This window comes from Triticum dicoccoides, chromosome 4A, assembly GCF_002162155.2.
Source record: "Triticum dicoccoides isolate Atlit2015 ecotype Zavitan chromosome 4A, WEW_v2.0, whole genome shotgun sequence".
Taxonomy (NCBI): domain Eukaryota; kingdom Viridiplantae; phylum Streptophyta; class Magnoliopsida; order Poales; family Poaceae; genus Triticum; species Triticum dicoccoides.
In genome coordinates, this window is record NC_041386.1 from 68,541,650 (window position 1) to 68,558,400 (window position 16,751).

The 16,751-nt window shown below is 42.7% G+C and overlaps 1 protein-coding gene and 1 long non-coding RNA gene across 2 annotated transcripts; both read left to right on the top strand.

Annotated features, from left to right (window-relative positions):
- Positions 1 to 8,016: 8,016 nt before the first annotated feature.
- LOC119288685 lies at positions 8,017 to 9,388 on the top strand. Its single transcript, XR_005141250.1, has 4 exons — positions 8,017 to 8,737; positions 8,829 to 8,910; positions 8,984 to 9,036; positions 9,141 to 9,388. It is a non-coding gene; the product is annotated as an uncharacterized LOC119288685 (long non-coding RNA).
- A 4,901-nt stretch (positions 9,389 to 14,289) lies between these two features.
- LOC119285024 (protein FAR1-RELATED SEQUENCE 5-like) lies at positions 14,290 to 16,744 on the top strand. Its single transcript, XM_037564220.1, has 5 exons — positions 14,290 to 14,583; positions 14,679 to 14,904; positions 15,086 to 15,350; positions 15,436 to 16,126; positions 16,218 to 16,744. Exons 2-5 carry the CDS (start codon positions 14,729 to 14,731, stop codon positions 16,697 to 16,699), a joined length of 1,614 nt encoding a protein of 537 aa, XP_037420117.1. The 5' UTR covers positions 14,290 to 14,583; positions 14,679 to 14,728; the 3' UTR covers positions 16,700 to 16,744.
- The last annotated feature ends 7 nt before the right edge of the window (positions 16,745 to 16,751 follow it).

Below are 16,751 nucleotides of genomic sequence, written 5' to 3' on the forward strand. Positions count from 1 at the left end.
TATGCTAGGCTCATCAAGTTTAATCTGAGTATTCCGCGTGTGCAACTGTTTTGCACCCGTTGTATTTGAACGTAGAGCCTATCACACCCGATCATCATGGTGTCTCAGCACGAAGAACTTTCGCAACAGTGCATACTTAGGGAGAACACTTCTTGATAATTAGTGAGAGATCATCTTAAAATGCTACCGTCAAACTAAGCAAAATAAGATGTATAAAAGATAAACATCATATGCAAAAATATGTGACATGATATGGCCATCATCATCTTGCGCCTTTGATCTCCATCTCCAAAGTACTGTCATGATCTCTATCGTCACCGGCATGACACCATGATCTCCATCATCTTGATCTATATCAATGTGTCGTGCACAACATCAACACATAAAACCTAGGCTCGGATGCCACTGTTGGGGAACGTAGCAATTTCAAAATTTTCCTACGCACACGCAAGATCATGGTGATGTATAGAAATGAGAGGGGAGAGTGTTGTCTACGTACCCTCGTAGACCGACAGCGGAAGCGTTATGACAACGCGGTTGATGTAGTCGTACGTCTTCATGGCCCGACCGATCAAGCACCGAAACTACGGCACCTCCGAGTTCTAGCACATGTTCAGCTCGACGACGATCCCCGGACTCCGATCCAGCAAAGTGTCGGGGAAGAGTTCCGTCAGCACGACGGCGTGGTGACGATCTTGATGTTCTACTGTCGCAGGGCTTCGCCTAAGCACCACTACAATATTATCGAGGACTATGGTGGAGGGGGGCACCGCACACGGCTAAGAGAACGATCTTGAAGATCAACTTGTGTGTCTAGGGGTGCCCCCCTGCCCCCGTATATAAAGGAGCAAGGGGGGAGGAGGCCGGCCCTAGGAGGGGCGCGCCAGGGGAGTAGGATTCCTACTCCTAGTTGGAGTAGGTTTCCTCCTTTCCTAGTCCAACTAGGAGAAGGGGGGAAAGGGGGGAAGAGGGGAAGGAAGGGAGAGAGGGGCCGCGCCCCAAACCCCTTGTCCAATTCGGACTGGGCTTGGGAGGGGCGCGCGCCACCTCCTGGTCCTTCCCACTAAGGCCCATTAAGGCCCATTGCTTCTTCCTCGTATTCCCGTAACTCCCCGGTACCTCCAAAAATACACGAATCACTCGGAACCTTTCCGATGTCCGAGTATAGTCGTCCAATATATCGATCTTTACGTCTCGACCATTTCGAGACTCCCCGTCATGTCCCCAATCTCATCCGGGACTCCGAACTCCTTTGGTACATCAAAACTTATAAACTCATAATATAACTATCATCGAAACCTTAAGCGTGCGGACCCTACGGGTTCGAGAACAATGTAGACATGACCGAGACATGTCTCCGGTCAATAACCAATAGCGGAACCTGGATGCTCATATTGGCTCCCACATATTCTACGAAGATCTTTATCGGTCAGACTGCATAACAACATACGGTGTTCCCTTTGTCATCGGTATGTTACTTGCCCGAGATTCGATCGTCGGTATCTTAATACCTAGTTCAATCTCGTTACCCACAAGTCTCTTTACTCGTTCCGTAATACATCATCTCTCAACTAACTCATTAGTTGCAATGCTTGCAAGGCTTATGTGATGTGCATTACCGAGAGAGCCCAGAGATACCTCTCCGACAATCGGAGTGACAAATCCTAATCTCGAAATATGCCAACCCAACATGTACCTTTGGAGACACCTGTAGAGCTCCTTTATAATCACCCAGTTACGTTGTGACGTTTGGTAGCACACAAAGTGTTCCACCGGTAAATGGGAGTTGCATAATCTCATAGTCATAGGAACATGTATAAGTCATGAAGAAAGCAATAGCAACATACTAAACGATCGAGTGCTAAGCTAACGGAATGGGTCAAGTCAATCACATCATTCTCCTAATGATGTGATCCCATTAATCAAATAACAACTCTTTGTCTATGGTTAGGAAACATAACCATCTTTGATTAACGAGCTAGTCAAGTAGAGGCATACTAGTGACACTCTGTTTGTCTATGTATTCACACATGTATTATGTTTCCGGTTAATACAATTCTAGCATGAATAATAAACATTTATCATGAAATAAGGAAATAAATAATAACTTTATTATTGCCTCTAGGGCATATTTCCTTCATGTTCACCCACTGTATTATTTGCCTTCATGAGAGAAGCCTCTAGTGAAACCTATGGCCCCCGGGTCTATTTTCCATCATATTAGTTTCCGATCTACTATTTTGCAATCTTTACTTTCAGATCTATACAGCCAAAAAAACCCAAAAATATTTTATCTTTTGTTTAGTTTTATTTATCTATATCTATTAGATATCACCTTTGCATGTGACCGTGAAGGGATTGACAACCCCTTTATCGTGTTGGGTGCAAGTGTTTGATTGTTTGTGCAAGTATTGGTGATTTGTGTGTTCTTCTCCTACTGGATTGATACCTTGGTTCTCAAACTAAGGGAAATACTTATCTCTACTTTGTTGCATCACCCTTCCCTCTTCAAGGGAAAAGCCAACGCAAGCTCAAGAAGTAGCAGACACCCTAGGGAGGAGAATAAAAAAATGATGAGCCATAAATCCACGAACCTTTTTAATTCCATCATAAATACCCTGGCTCTCAGAGAAATACACATAAGTGGGGGAAATACACTTGGACGAACAATCAGGCCCATCCTACTCTGGAAAAATTGGACCGTATTCTGATGTCGGAGGGCTGGGAGGACTTGTTTCCTCTAGTCTCAATTAGGAAACCGGTACATCAGATCTCGGACCATAATCCCTTGCTGCTATATATCCTCGGGGGAGGAGGGTCGGGAGGCTCCTAAACCCCGTGAATTCCATTTCGACCTCTCCTGGATCAAGGGCGATTGATTCCTGCCGATTGTGAGTAAAATTTGGGCTAGGGGAGTCTATTCCAAAGACCCTATAGATATCTTGAATATTAAATTGAAAAGATTTAAAACCTACTTTAAAGGGTGGGGTTCAGACAAGTTTGGGCATAATAAAAAGATGAAAGAAGAGCTCAATTAGAGCTAGCCATGCTGGAAGAATTATAAGAAGACGGGCCCCTGTCACCAGAGTTATATAGCAGGAAAATTGATGTATGTTTTGAGTTACATGAGATTTTGGTGAACGAAGAGATTTAATGTCTTCAACAGTCGCACGAGCGATGGCTGCTGAAAGGAGATTTAAATACTGACTATTACCACAAAATTGCTAATGGGCGTAAATGCAAAAACATCATTCACTCCGTTAGAGCTGGTGAAGTGGAGATAGTGGGTACTGACAACCTGGTTGCTCATGCTACTGAATACTATAAAGAACTCTTTGGTCCTGCTCCGGGCTATCAGTTTCATTTGGACCCTCATACTTGGTCTGATGATGAAAAGCTGAATGAGGACGGCAATAGAAATCTATGCCATGAATTCACGAAGACGGAGGTTAAGGCAGCCCTTTTTGCCATGGCCACCAACAAAGCACCAGGACCGGACAATATTCCGATGGAATTTTATCAATCATGTTGGGAGATAGTAAAAGAGGATATTATGTCCTTGTTTAGGCATTTCCATAGTGGGACGCTTGATGTTCAACGTCTCAACTATGAGGTGATTACGTTGCTACCTAAAATATCTAGTGCTGACAAAATTCAGCAGTTTAGGTCGATATGCCTCTTGAGATGTCCATATAAGCTCATTGCAAAGGTAATAGACCGTAGGGTTGAAGTGTATGCCGATAAGTTGATCAGTTCCACTCAAAATGCTTTTGTGAAGCGGAGAAACATCATGGATGGGGTGCTATCTCTCCACGAAATCCTTAACTATACTCATGTTAAAAAGAGAGTGGGCATTGTGTTGAAACTCGACTTTGAAAAAGCCATGACAAAGTCAACTAGGAATTCCTTCTGGAATGTCATAGGTTGCGAGGCTTTAATGATACTTGGTGTGGTTGGGTCAAACAAATTTTGTATAACGGCACAGTTAGCATCAAACTTAATAAATGGGTTGGACCCTACGTACTTTCAGAGTGCTAAAGGAGTGTGGCAGGGTGATCCCCACTCCCCATTCCTGTTTAACTGGCTGCCGAGTGTTTGGCCAAAATGATTAAAAATGCCTAGAAAAACAAATTGATTACTGGCCTAGCCCTAGATCTAATTCCCGATGGGGTCGCAATGTTACAATATGCGGAAGATACCATAATTTCTTTGGAACATGATATGGAAAAGGCAGTTAACATGAAGTTACTGCTCTACATATTGAGATGATGTCAGGTCTTAAGGTGAATTTCTAGAGGAGTGAGATATTAACAGTTGGGGGCAATGATAATATAGTTAGAGAATATGCGGAGTTGTTTAACTATGACATTGGGAGCTTCTGGATTAAGTATTTGGGGATGCCTGTTAGTTACACTAACCTTCGAAACTCTGACTGTGACTTCACCATAGTTAAATATCTTAAAAGATTCGAAGCTTGGATAGGCAATGCCGCATCTATGGGAGGCAGACTTACTCTGCTTGACTCGGTCCTCACCCAATTATCTATTTTTCACATGTCTATGTGGCTCATGAATAAAACATTCACTAAAAAGTTGGATAAACATAGGCGGAGATTTTTCTAGCAAGAGTGTAATAAGAAAAGAAGATATCACCTTATCAAGTGGGGGGGTCTGTAGATCCAGGACAAAAGGGGGTCTGGGGGTCAAGGATCTTAGAAAACAAAATATCAGCATGATGGTAAAATGGTGGTCGAAACTAGAAACTCGGAATGGGGTCTAGCAAGACATCATCCGTGCTAGATATCTTAGGAATAAAACTATAGCTGAGGTTAGTCCCAGATTTTCAGATTCGCCATGTTGGAAAGCTTTACTGAAAGTTAAAGAAGTATACATGGTGGGCAGAAAAATACACATCGAATCTGGAAACATTGCCCGAGTCTGGATTGACTCCATAAATGGGCTACCCCCATTCCAGGAGCAATTCCCGCAGCTTTTCTCGACCTGCAACAACCCTGGGTGTACGGTGGATAAGCCAAGGCTTGCGGAAAATAATAATTTCTTCCGACGAAGGCTTACTCTGGAATTGTCTGAACAATGGTGAGTGATTCGAGACGCAGTCAGTAATCTACCGTTGACTGGTGAAAATGACCGGGTTGCCTAGGGGTTGAGCCCAAATGGCAAGTTCTCAACCAAATCAGTGTATAGGTGGCTGGAGAGATCTCTTAGTGGATGCCACTATAGTGCATTTGGAGAGCTAAAATACCCCTTAAGATCAAAAAAATCTATGGCAAATGTCACAGGATGCAGTCCTCACTAGGCAGGTGATGCGTAGAAGAAAATGGCCAGGAAATCCTTGTTGCTCTTTCTGCAAAGAAGTTGAGAGCTCTTAGCATCTTTTCGTTACCTGTCCTGTGGCGAAATGGGTTTGGTGATCTATTGGGGTAGCGTTGGGGACCGACAGATGTCCTAACAGTTACTAGCAGTATTTTACATGGTGCTATACTTTTCTTCATGGCAGCGAGAAGTTTTATACTGTTGGCCTTGCGGCTGCTTGTTGGTCCATTTGGTTGGCTCGAAATCGAGCCACTTTCAAGAAAAAGCTGATTAAAACACCATTTGAGATTGTATTTTCCATATGTTTGTTCTTAATCTATTGTGCAGGTTTACAATAAGGAGATGATGCTAAGGAGTTTTGTGCGGGCGCCGAACTGGTCAGGGTGAACACTATGCAACTGATGAAGATGTGCGACATTGTCAGGCAACCGACCATTGGAGAGTAACGCGCTGCGCTTCGTAGGCTACTTGGGTGCGACGGGCGGTCTTGTAGTCTAGTCCTTTTGAATGGTGCTTCCTGAGTCGTGAAGCTGTAATTTCTGGCTAGTTTGAACTATTTGTGCTACTCAGGTTTTCACCTCATAGTATTCTTCATGATGTCAGGCAGATGCGGTGAGTTTTTTGGTAGTGCTTGAACTCGCTTTTCCTCTTTCCCTCTCTCTGGACATGTTTCTGAAACTGTTGTATTTTCGTTCATTGCAATGAAAAGGAGTAAAGCCAGGTTCAAAAAAATATGTGATGGACGAAACTCATACTCGGCGTGTACGATGCTCCCAGCCAATACGGCGGTGGCAACAGAGTCGCACTAGTTCTGACGTGTGTCTTGAGTCACCAATAATCCTTGACTTGAGCTTAGAGCATAGTTAATAATACATCCAACGGTTGACTATAAGAAGCTGTTATGTCATTTACAGTCAACCTCTTAGCCGGTATGTACAATAGTATGTTCTAAATATGTATTAATTTATCAATAATTGGTTCACCTTGCATCCTTATAAAGCATATTGGGTTTAATGTTACAGCTAACTACTAAACGAGAGTCCATTTCTCTTCTCTCTCCTCTTCTTTCTTCTTCAATTAATTATTTTATTTCTTATAGCTGATTTATGTCACCTTATTGTACTTGTTCTTATGCTGCCTGGCGGCGCTGCGACGGTGGACACGAAGACCTCGGCACATCTCTCCAAACTGATAAAAAAACGCACGTGACGGCGACAATACGTATTCTATAATCCAAGATATTTTTTGTGCCGAGTCCACGTTTCCGTGCCTCTAGCCTCCAGATTGTAACCAGAACCGGGGGCGTGCGTGGGCATTGTCCAGCGATCTGTTTCTTTTTCGCTTTCATTAGATCGTTTGTATTTTTTTTAGAGAGCACTCAATCTATTCATTTTCAATCATGATAGTACAATGAACATAAAAATAATAAAAAATACATTTAAATTCATAGATCATCTAGCGACGACTGCAAGCACTGAAGCAAGTCGAAGGCACGCCGTTGCTATCGCCTCTCCTTACGGAGCCAGGCAAAATTTATTATAGTAGACAGTTAAAAATTCGTCGTGTTAAGACTCCATAGGACTAGGGCATCGGAACAGCAACCGCTACCGATGAAGAACGTAGATCCAAAAGATCCAACCTGAAGACACAAAGACGTAGACGAACGACAAACAGATCCGAGCAAATCCACGAGAAGCAGATCCATCAGAGACACATCTCCACACGCCCGCCGACGATGCTAGATGCACCACCGAAACAGGGGCTAGACGGAAAGAACATTTGCCTTCCTAAGCAGGACACAAACACTAACAAACTCAAAAACACATTAAAAAAGAAGCCCTCTCATCGGCAAAGGTCGAGATCCACCACGCCCCCATGGCCTTAAGACCACTGAAGACGAGGCGGATCGGCGGCGGCGCCGACGGGAGGCCGAGGAACCCAATTTTTTTTTGAGAAGACGGCTGCGTGCAAAGATACACAGAAGCTGTGTAATTCCCTCTGTCTCCTAGATCGTTTGTATGTTGTGTAGCCATTTGGTTTCTTTTCGTTTCCTATCGTTTATCTCTACTCCTAAGGGAGCAGTTGGTAGTCTCGCTTCCAGGTTTTTTTTAGTCCCACCTCCCACGGTTTATTTTCGTCCTAAAAAAATCTACGAAATTTCGTAGGTTAACCAGGGACAACTCCCACCTCCCATATTTTTTTTCGTCCCACCTCCCATGGTTTTTTTGATACCTCGTCCCACCTCACACTAAGCCGCCACGAACCGCAAAAACCGCCTACATAAGCCAAATCAACAAATATCTCTCATTAATGCAATTTTCTTTAGGAAACAAATAATAGATTCTTTTCTACCTTAGCCAAATCAACGGATCTCTCTCATTAATGCAATTTGCTTTAGTAAACAAATAATAGATTCTTTCCTACCTTAACCAAATCAACGGATCTCTCTCATTAATGCAATTTGCTTTAGGAAACAAATAATAGATTTTCAGGAAACAAATAATCTCTAATCTCTAATCTCTAATCTCTAATCTCTATCTCTAATCTCTATCTCTAATCTCTAATCCCTAATCTCTAATCTCTAATCTCTAATCTCTAATAATAATAATAATCTCTATCTCTACTCCTAATGGACAAGTTGGTTGAATAGTCCGGTTTATTTTTGTCTCACATCCCACCACCATATCTACTCACGTTAATTTTTTTTACCCTCACAATAAAAAGTTTCCTAACCTTTCCAAAGTTTCCTAACTAGACACGTTATAAACGGGCAGGAACTGATAGCACGTTACCAATCAATAAAATTTAGTTTCATGACAATCAATTCCAAATCCTAATTTTCCTAATATGTCGATCTTTCTCAAATCCTAATAAGCCCTCTTCCTCTTTCCTTTTTCACCGCTCCACCTAGAAAAAAAGACCCATCAATCACGCAGCCCCTCCCTGCCTCTCCCCAACTCCCCAAGCGACATCCTCTCTCCCCTCCCTGCCGTCCTCCAAGACGCCCTCGTCGGCGCACTCTTCATCGGAGCGCCGTCCGCTGGAAGCCGGAGTCGGGAAGGAGAGCAGCCACCAGTGGGGGAGACCACAAGGGGAGGTGTTGGTTCTTTCTTCGATTGATGCATCCGCTCGTGGGGGCATTGCTGGTGGGGGGGCGAGGAGCGATGTTGGTGGCCGTGCTGGGGCCCGGCGGCGTGGGCGGGCGCGCTGGAACTGGTTGTGTCGATGGCGTCGTTACCGCCGGAGACCACATTCGTGTGGGCGCTGGCCAGCGCCGGGTGCGTGGCCAGGTAGGTGCGCGTGCCTCTCGACGGTCTGCTTGAGCCGGCCGGGTCGGCGGCTGTACGGCTTCGATGTGCTGCGCACTGCAAAGGGCTTCCGTCACTCGATGAGGTCATCCAGCGGTAAGGGGAAAACCCCCCTTCGATCCCTAACACTACCCCACCACAACAATCCATTGCTAAATTTTCTATGACTGTTTGGTTAAATTTGCAGGTCGGACAAGCTCGTTGGCCACATTGGGTAGCTGCCGCCCTCTGCTGAGATTGTTCACACCATGGATGAGATCTCCAACACTGTAAGTTACTCTTCTTTGGTTACGTTTTATTTAATCTGTGTAGTTTGATGTGGGTTGGCTGATGATTGGCTAGGTTTGCTCGGTCATTGATTCGGCGGAGCTGTGCAGGGACACGCACTCAGATAGGTGATTGGATGACGTCTGCTTGCTTCTTGTGTAATAATTTGGAAGCTCTGCAGCAAAGTGTTTTCAGTTTTCTTTTACTGAATATAAATATGTATGTGAACTAGGGAGTTTATGGAGGAAGCAGATAAGGCATCAATGATGAATTATGAGCATCTTCAAGTAAGGTCTATAACATAAATGGCATCTGTGAAAAGGGAGAGAGCAGAGTGAAATGACCAAACCAGAACGGTAACATTCATTTTCTGTGATTTTCTGCAGTACCTGAACACATATACTACTTTATAAAACGCGGTACTAAACGCTGAGAGTGAAGGTGCCCTGCCTACCAGAGGAATATGGGAAGGCAGCAAATAACTTGCGTCTCGACTTTGAGAAAGGAGGGATTCATCTTCGTAACAGTTGCCATAGTGATAGTTATATTCTGTTGTGATTGTTAGCTTTGAATTTGAATTAGAAAGATAATGCTCTACCATTGCAGACAAACTCAAGCATCTTAATCAGCTGAACCTTGCAATTGCGCATCTGGGCAGAAAGTAGGTATTGGGCAGGCCGTTGCGAAGCTTAGTACTATTTTCACTGTCGAACTTGCATATATTGAAGTCAGTTGTAGTTCCAGTTTGGAATTTAGTACCATGCATATCAGCATATTAAGAGAAGCCTAATTGGTTTCATTGATTTGCTATAGAACGTTTTATTAGACATGAAGGTGCCTGGCCTTTCTTTTATAAAAATAGGGTAAGACCTACTTTGAAGAAAAATTGCTTGTTATGTTTAGGAGTGGAGCGAGAAAACAATTGCTAATCTCCTTTCATATACTCATTTTTGTAGCTCAGTTGTCCATCTACAGATATTGGTGGTCATGCCTTGCCCCTCACTTCCCTCCAAGCTTGTCGCCCTCGCCCCCCTCTTTGAGGCAGCCTTGTTAGACCAAAAGAAGCAATACTTTCATTGATAGACTAAACGACTCATGGCATGTGGACTAATGGACATGTCTTTTAATCCAAGGCATGGAGAACTCGGTACATGTCGAGGAAGAGGAACATAATGCCGGAGGAAGGCAATAACAAGTATCATCTCAAGGAGTTCTTGATGGAGACGATTGGCCAGATCTTACTTGTAGCTTTTTTTGTGGGAAAGTCTTTGACTCCACATTGTTGGGCTAAGTTATGTTCGCACTCCGTTTTGGATTAAATCAATTGAACCTACTGAAAAAAAATCCTTTGGGAGTGTGACATTAGCAGGCGCGACAAGAACGATGATGGGATGCTCACTGGAGATGAGGTCAAAAAGATGAATACGCCAATGATGCATAGATATATGTATGAATTGTACATGTACACACAAAACATACTGTGACAAGTATCTCATGCCAAGCTTTAGTTTCGGTAAGAGGTTTTGTTGCCCGTAGCAACGCATGGCCATTTAACTAGGTGTAATCCAAAATAAATAAATTAAAAGCCCGTAGCAACGCACGGGCGTTCTACTAGTTATTAGGTAATATATATACAGGGCGAAGCAGTGCTAGCGTAGACGTGGCTCAGGCCCATGCATAATTAATATCCCTCGCGTATCTTTCCATATAATAATTTTTTAATCTACTACCTCTAAAAGGAAGGAAGGACGGAGAACCAAATCATCTCACCCATCCATGAGCAAAATCCAATGGCCCCTAATCCTTCGATGTTTAACACTGCAAACACGCATCAAGCCAACAATCCATCCATCGCTAACCCAGCCCCGCCGCCGTTCAAAAAAAACGCCCGCACGACCTCTCTCCCACACGACCTCTCGCCCCGACATTTCTCCCGCACGACCTCTCGCCCCCGACCTGTCGCCCCCTACTCCTCCCGCGTCGTTTGCCGCCCCGCCCTGTCCCGCGCCGTTCGCCGCCGGAGCCGCTCCGTCCCGTGCCCTTCGTCGAGCCACTGCAGGTTGCGCCAAAGCCGCCCGCAGCTTGAGCCGCCGCCGGTCGCGCGCCGGAGCCGCCCGGAGCTGGAGCCGCCGCAGGTCGCATCGGAGCCGCTTCACCAACGCTCGCGGCCGCTTCACCGGGCAACAACGTCGCCCACCCATCCCCGTGTGTGCGACGGCTGAAATTTCCGATCTGTGACGGCGCTGCCCCAAGATGGAGTAGGCATTATTGCCTAGGCCGATCAACCACGGTGGGCATGCTGCTCAGTGGATAAAAGTAGTCGCCGCGGCCTCTGCTTCCCAGCCAAGGAAGTGAAAGGAGGAATTGCAGCTCATCTCTGTCTCCGCTCCAGGTCGCCTCCATGTGGGCTGTTGTGGTTGTAAGCAGATTACTCTTTCTTGACGACCCCATCTCCTCGAATACAACGACAGTGATGATTGATGCCTCTGTCAGATCAGTCTCTATTTTTGTAGGAATGTGCTTGGTATTTCTGCAACATTTTTTATTGCGGGTGTTTCTGCAACATTATGAAAAATACTATCAGTTTGTATAATTTTTGTCAGTGCTTGACAGGTGCTTGTGGAAATGCCTTAACGTTCTCACGATTTTGATATAGGGGATGATGAAGCACATCAAGGAATAAGAGGCATATGAGGTTCTGATGTAGCCGGGTTCGCCGTTACTGCCGAATGGGTACGTCGGATAAGTTCTCCTTCACATACGATCTATCGTCTCAACAATTTTGTTGCAATTTAAATCAGACTCTTGCAACAGAAAATAGGATCCCTTATTCTGGTTGTTTAATCAAGTCAACTAATTGAATGGTTCGAATCCGCATAACTTTAAGTTATTAACATGTCAGCATGCTAGAGTATTTTCCATGCAAGAAAGAAGCAAGAAAGGGGATATGTCTTAGTGTGGTCTTTGATACTTGCAGGTTGCAACCTGCCAAAACACTGATGATATATCCAGAGGCAGAATTTTGGATTTGTTTCATTTCCTCATTTATCACTTCCTGGTCAAATGGTTTTCTTCTTATTGGATTTGAATCTAATAGAGTTATATCACATATCTAAAACTCTTGCTAAAGCATGTCTATTTGATTTGTTCCCACTAATTTGTTTGGTTCCCAATTTATGCAGACATGTGCAGATGTTTTTGCGGTAAACCATGCATGCCTGTGGTTCGTATGTTACGAACTAATAAATGCATCCATTCATGCTATATTAAGTGGGCTCTCCCTGAATATAGTGCAACTGTAGTGAGATGCATAACTAAGGAATCATGACTTAAATGGACATAAAATAGTGTTTTTTGTATTTTGTTTGCTTGAACTGCTTTCATGCCGTTGATGGAAGTTTGGATATTTAGATATATGTTATCTAGGTAGTCCAAACAAGTTGAGTCTGCACACTTGTATAAGCCTTTTTTAACTTAACTTGTACAAGCATCAGGTCCATAGGATATTTTGAGTCTCTTCTCAAACAAATATTACCTGACAATAATTTAATATTGTTGCTGTACCAATCTTAGTATGAGGTGATATATGTGGGTTGTCTTAGGTTTATATATTGCATCAATTGTCCGCCCTAATTTTGTTGTTATTAGTTCGTACTTCTACTTTGCTACAAGCTACTCAATAAAATTCTTATATTCCCTATTGGAACCAGAAAAGGTAAGAGATGATGTGCCTTATGGGCACCTTGGAGTAATTAGTAAGATACTCTCTCCTTCCCAAAATATAAGGCGCGATTGATTTTTTATGGTCTTTGATGCATGACTTTGACCACTAATATATATCAAAGTATAAGGATTAAACATGTATAAATGGCATCGTCGTATTTGTCTTGCAAAACAATATTATTTCATATGTATGTATACTAATTTTATAGACATATAATACATAAAAATCATAGTCAAAGTTGTGCAACGAAGACCGAAAAAGTCAAACCGCGCCTTATATTTTGGAAAGGAGGGAGTACCATTTATTGGGCACTTGACATCTCTGTTCATATTCATGTTTGTTGCTGACATATTGTACCGGTGATGGTTAATGTTCCATGCTCCACACTGTTTCTTCTTTTTAAAAATCCAGCGCAACCTTTTATATCATACACCGCCTTTCAAATTTCAGTTTTTTTTACAGAAGCTACTTCCTATCTCACAATGAGGTTCGATCTAATTTAATTGTCCTGATTCATTTATGTATTTTGTTGAGGTTTCATCTCTTTGAGCGGAGCCCATATCTGACATTTTTTGACTGCTAATATATCTGACAGCAGTTTATAACTTCATTTTGAATCAGTAACTCAAAAGTTAAAATGCAAACTGACATATTATAATACTGTCTTTGCTGTGTTGCCGAAGTAACCATGTCCAACATAGAACCTCACCTGATTAATTCCTACCTCAGAGCATTGGCTGATTTCATTCCTTGTTTTTATGCCGCTTCAGACATATCCATTTGAGCTTCCATGTTTGCAGGCTTGATTGTTTTCTTCCCTTCGTTTCATTTAGTCAATGCATGGTTAAGAAAAATCTGATTTTTGATTTTCCATACCGTTGATGCATGATTTAGAAAGATACTGAAACTTGGCCAAAAAAGAGTGATGGTTCCCCTCTCATGTTTCTAAGAGGTAAAGCAAGCTACATGGATTAGTTTGTTGGTAATATCAGCCTAATTTAGCGATGGCATGATTCTTAGCTTGAAAATATTACTTTCATAATGCACTTGTGGTTCAAACTGCATAATGAAAATAAGACATTTTTCATTCAGAAGTGCTCTGTGGACTTGATGCATTTTCTTAGATATGGAATAAATTTTGGGTTGATTCCATAGTTAGAGGGTGATTTTTCAGAGATCATACATATTTTATTTCGTAACGTAAAATAAATTTGAGTGCATGAGGAATCCCATTTTTAACCATGTAATAGTTAGAAATACATCTATTTGGAATAGATAAATATGTGGATGGATTGTGAACCACTAGAAATTATGGTAGAAGCACAATTCATTCACTCTAAGAAAGTGAATTGTTCTCATGCTCTTGTTGGATTTGATTGGAAGTGTGGATGGGTTGGTGATGTAGAAACTTGTCTTGCTACAATATCATGAAACTTACTAATACCTATGTCCCATAATATAAGATGTTATTACAAGGAGGTGGATTAGGAGCACTCGGCGACGCGCACCTACGAAATCTCTGCCGACCGACTGCTGTCTCATGATTCGAGCCAAAAAGGTGGAAACAATTACATTGCGTTAATACGGCACCGGCCGCGTATGACGAAATAGTGTATACATGTTCTGGGACATTTATGATATTTCCACGCGGCATCCATGGTACAGAACATTTATGCGGTGGTAATTAAATGAACGACCTCCACCTACCTAGCGAGACTTGTCATAGCTTGGAACAACACCATTGCCAGATCTGGAGAACTGCCCCCGATAGGCTGCTCGTAATGTTTCTATTCCAATCAAGATTTCCTTAGAAGAAGAGAATTCTTGATAGTTAAAAATCTAGCGAATCTGCACAACCGGCCAACTCTGTAGCCGCCGTTCTACCTTGGCGGAAAGAGGTGACCAAATCAGCAGATCGGGGTGTACACCGTGCAGACGCCATGGATTCCAGGTAAGCTGTATTTGATTTCGATCTGTTTGATGAACTACGTTGGATTTGGTACTTCTCAGTTTGTTGTTTACCAAGTTTCTACCGGTAAATTTCAGCTGGATCCAAGTTCTATCCGCAGAAAAAGTGCACTGCAGGTATAGCACAGATGGCCGTCAAAGAGACGCGGGCTCTCTCCACCGTGGTTGAAGCCGACGAGGTGGATTCTTCGAATGCAAGCACAGAGCAGCATGTTTCAACGGTTCTAGATTGTGAGTCAGGCCAGAAATCGAGGACTCCAAGCTTTATTGATGTCGAAAGGGGAAACAGTGGATGGGTTCGACGGTGAGTTCTATCTACATATGCTGCTTTTGTTCTTTTCAGTGCTGTACTAGAAGGTTTATTACAAGCAGAACAAAAGACAAAGCTGGAAACTGTTACTTTCATTACAGGATTACACATTTATATCATAGGATTTCCATTTTTTTGATGTTCACATTGCCAATGTTCTTCATCTGAAATACAGACATAGGCACGGTGCAATGCCAGATGAAAGAGCTGCAAGCGCAGATAGGATAAGTGCACTTGAACTTGCATTTAGAGGATTTGCTGAGAGGAAAGGAGAAGCAGTAGTGGTGCCTTCCATGGGATTGACATTTGATTCTCTTGGAGAAGCTTATGACTATTACAATCTTTATTCGTGGGAGTGCGGGTTCGGAATAAGGTACGGAAAGAGTCGTACAAACGTCAAAGGAGCTAAAAGTATGCAAGAGCTACTCTGCAGCTGCGGGGTAAGGATAAAATCCATATATTGTTTATGTTCAAATCATTTAGATTGAAGTTTGTTTAAACTAATTGATACCGGATATTCTACAGGGCAAACCAAAGAAAATTAACTCAAGTTCTTCAAGAACAGAGTGCCCAGCCATGATTAGATTGCTTAGAACTGAAGACGACGGCTGGTACATATGTGAATATAGAGTATCTCACAACCATGAGATGTTGCACACGTACGCACAGAAACTCCACTTCCCTTCACACAGGCACATCGACAAATACACCAGAGAGCTGGTTTCTCGGTTGCGTCAGAATAACGTTAATCTTAGCAAGGTTTATAGCATAATCGGCACATTTTTCGGTCGTATTGAGAACGTCCCTTTCACAAAGAGGTGCCTGCGGACGTTGTGTGCAAAATTGAGCAGAGACCAGGCAGATGAAGATGTTAAGAAAACCATGGATTATTTTGCAGAATTGAAGCAGTACGACCCTGAATTCACTTACACGGTGCGTGTAGACAGTGAAAGTAGAGTTCAGACACTCATATGGACAACTGGGAAGAGCAAATTGCAGTACCACTACTTCGGTGACGTTATTACATTTGACACTACCTATAGGACAAATCTTTATGACATGCCGTTCGGACTTTTTGTTGGAGTGAACAACCATTTCCAGAGTGTGATATACGCTGGTGTGCTTATGCGTGATGAGAAGGTTGAGACCTTCAACTGGGTATTTTCTGAGTTTGTAAAGCTTATGGGAGGGAAAAAAACAATTACAATTCTAACTGGTAAGTAGATATATTTGGAATGCTCAAATTATCTCAATGGTTTGTTTAAAATTTTGTCTGATGGTTCAAGCTGGTTATTTATAAAATGCAGATCAAGCAAGAGCTATGGAGGTCGCTATAGAGGAGGTTTATCCTGAAGCAACACACCGTTGGTGCAAGTGGCACGTTTTAAAGAAAGCAAAAGAATCTCTAGGTACTCTGTACAACAAACGCAGTGAATTCAGGGATGAGTTTCACAAGCTAATACAGGATATGCTCACGGTGGAAGAGTTTGAAAAACAATGGAAAGAGTTGATCGACAAACATTCACTGCAGAAGAACACATTCCTCATACAAACTTATGAAAAGAGGCAGATGTGGGCAAAACCTTATTTTGCTGGGAAATTCTGTGCCAGAATGACTAGCACACAACATAGTGAAAGTGCCAATCACATGTTGAAGAACTACGTACCTCCAGGATGCCCTATGAATTTGTTTGTCAAACAATATAGCAAGCTCCAGTTTGACAGAGATCAAGAAGAAGGGTTTCAAGAAAAACGCACCAGACTGGTAAAATTTTGTATTTATGTGTAGAGATTAGGTGTAGGAATAATTCTATCTTCAATAAAGTTATAGTATTAATCCA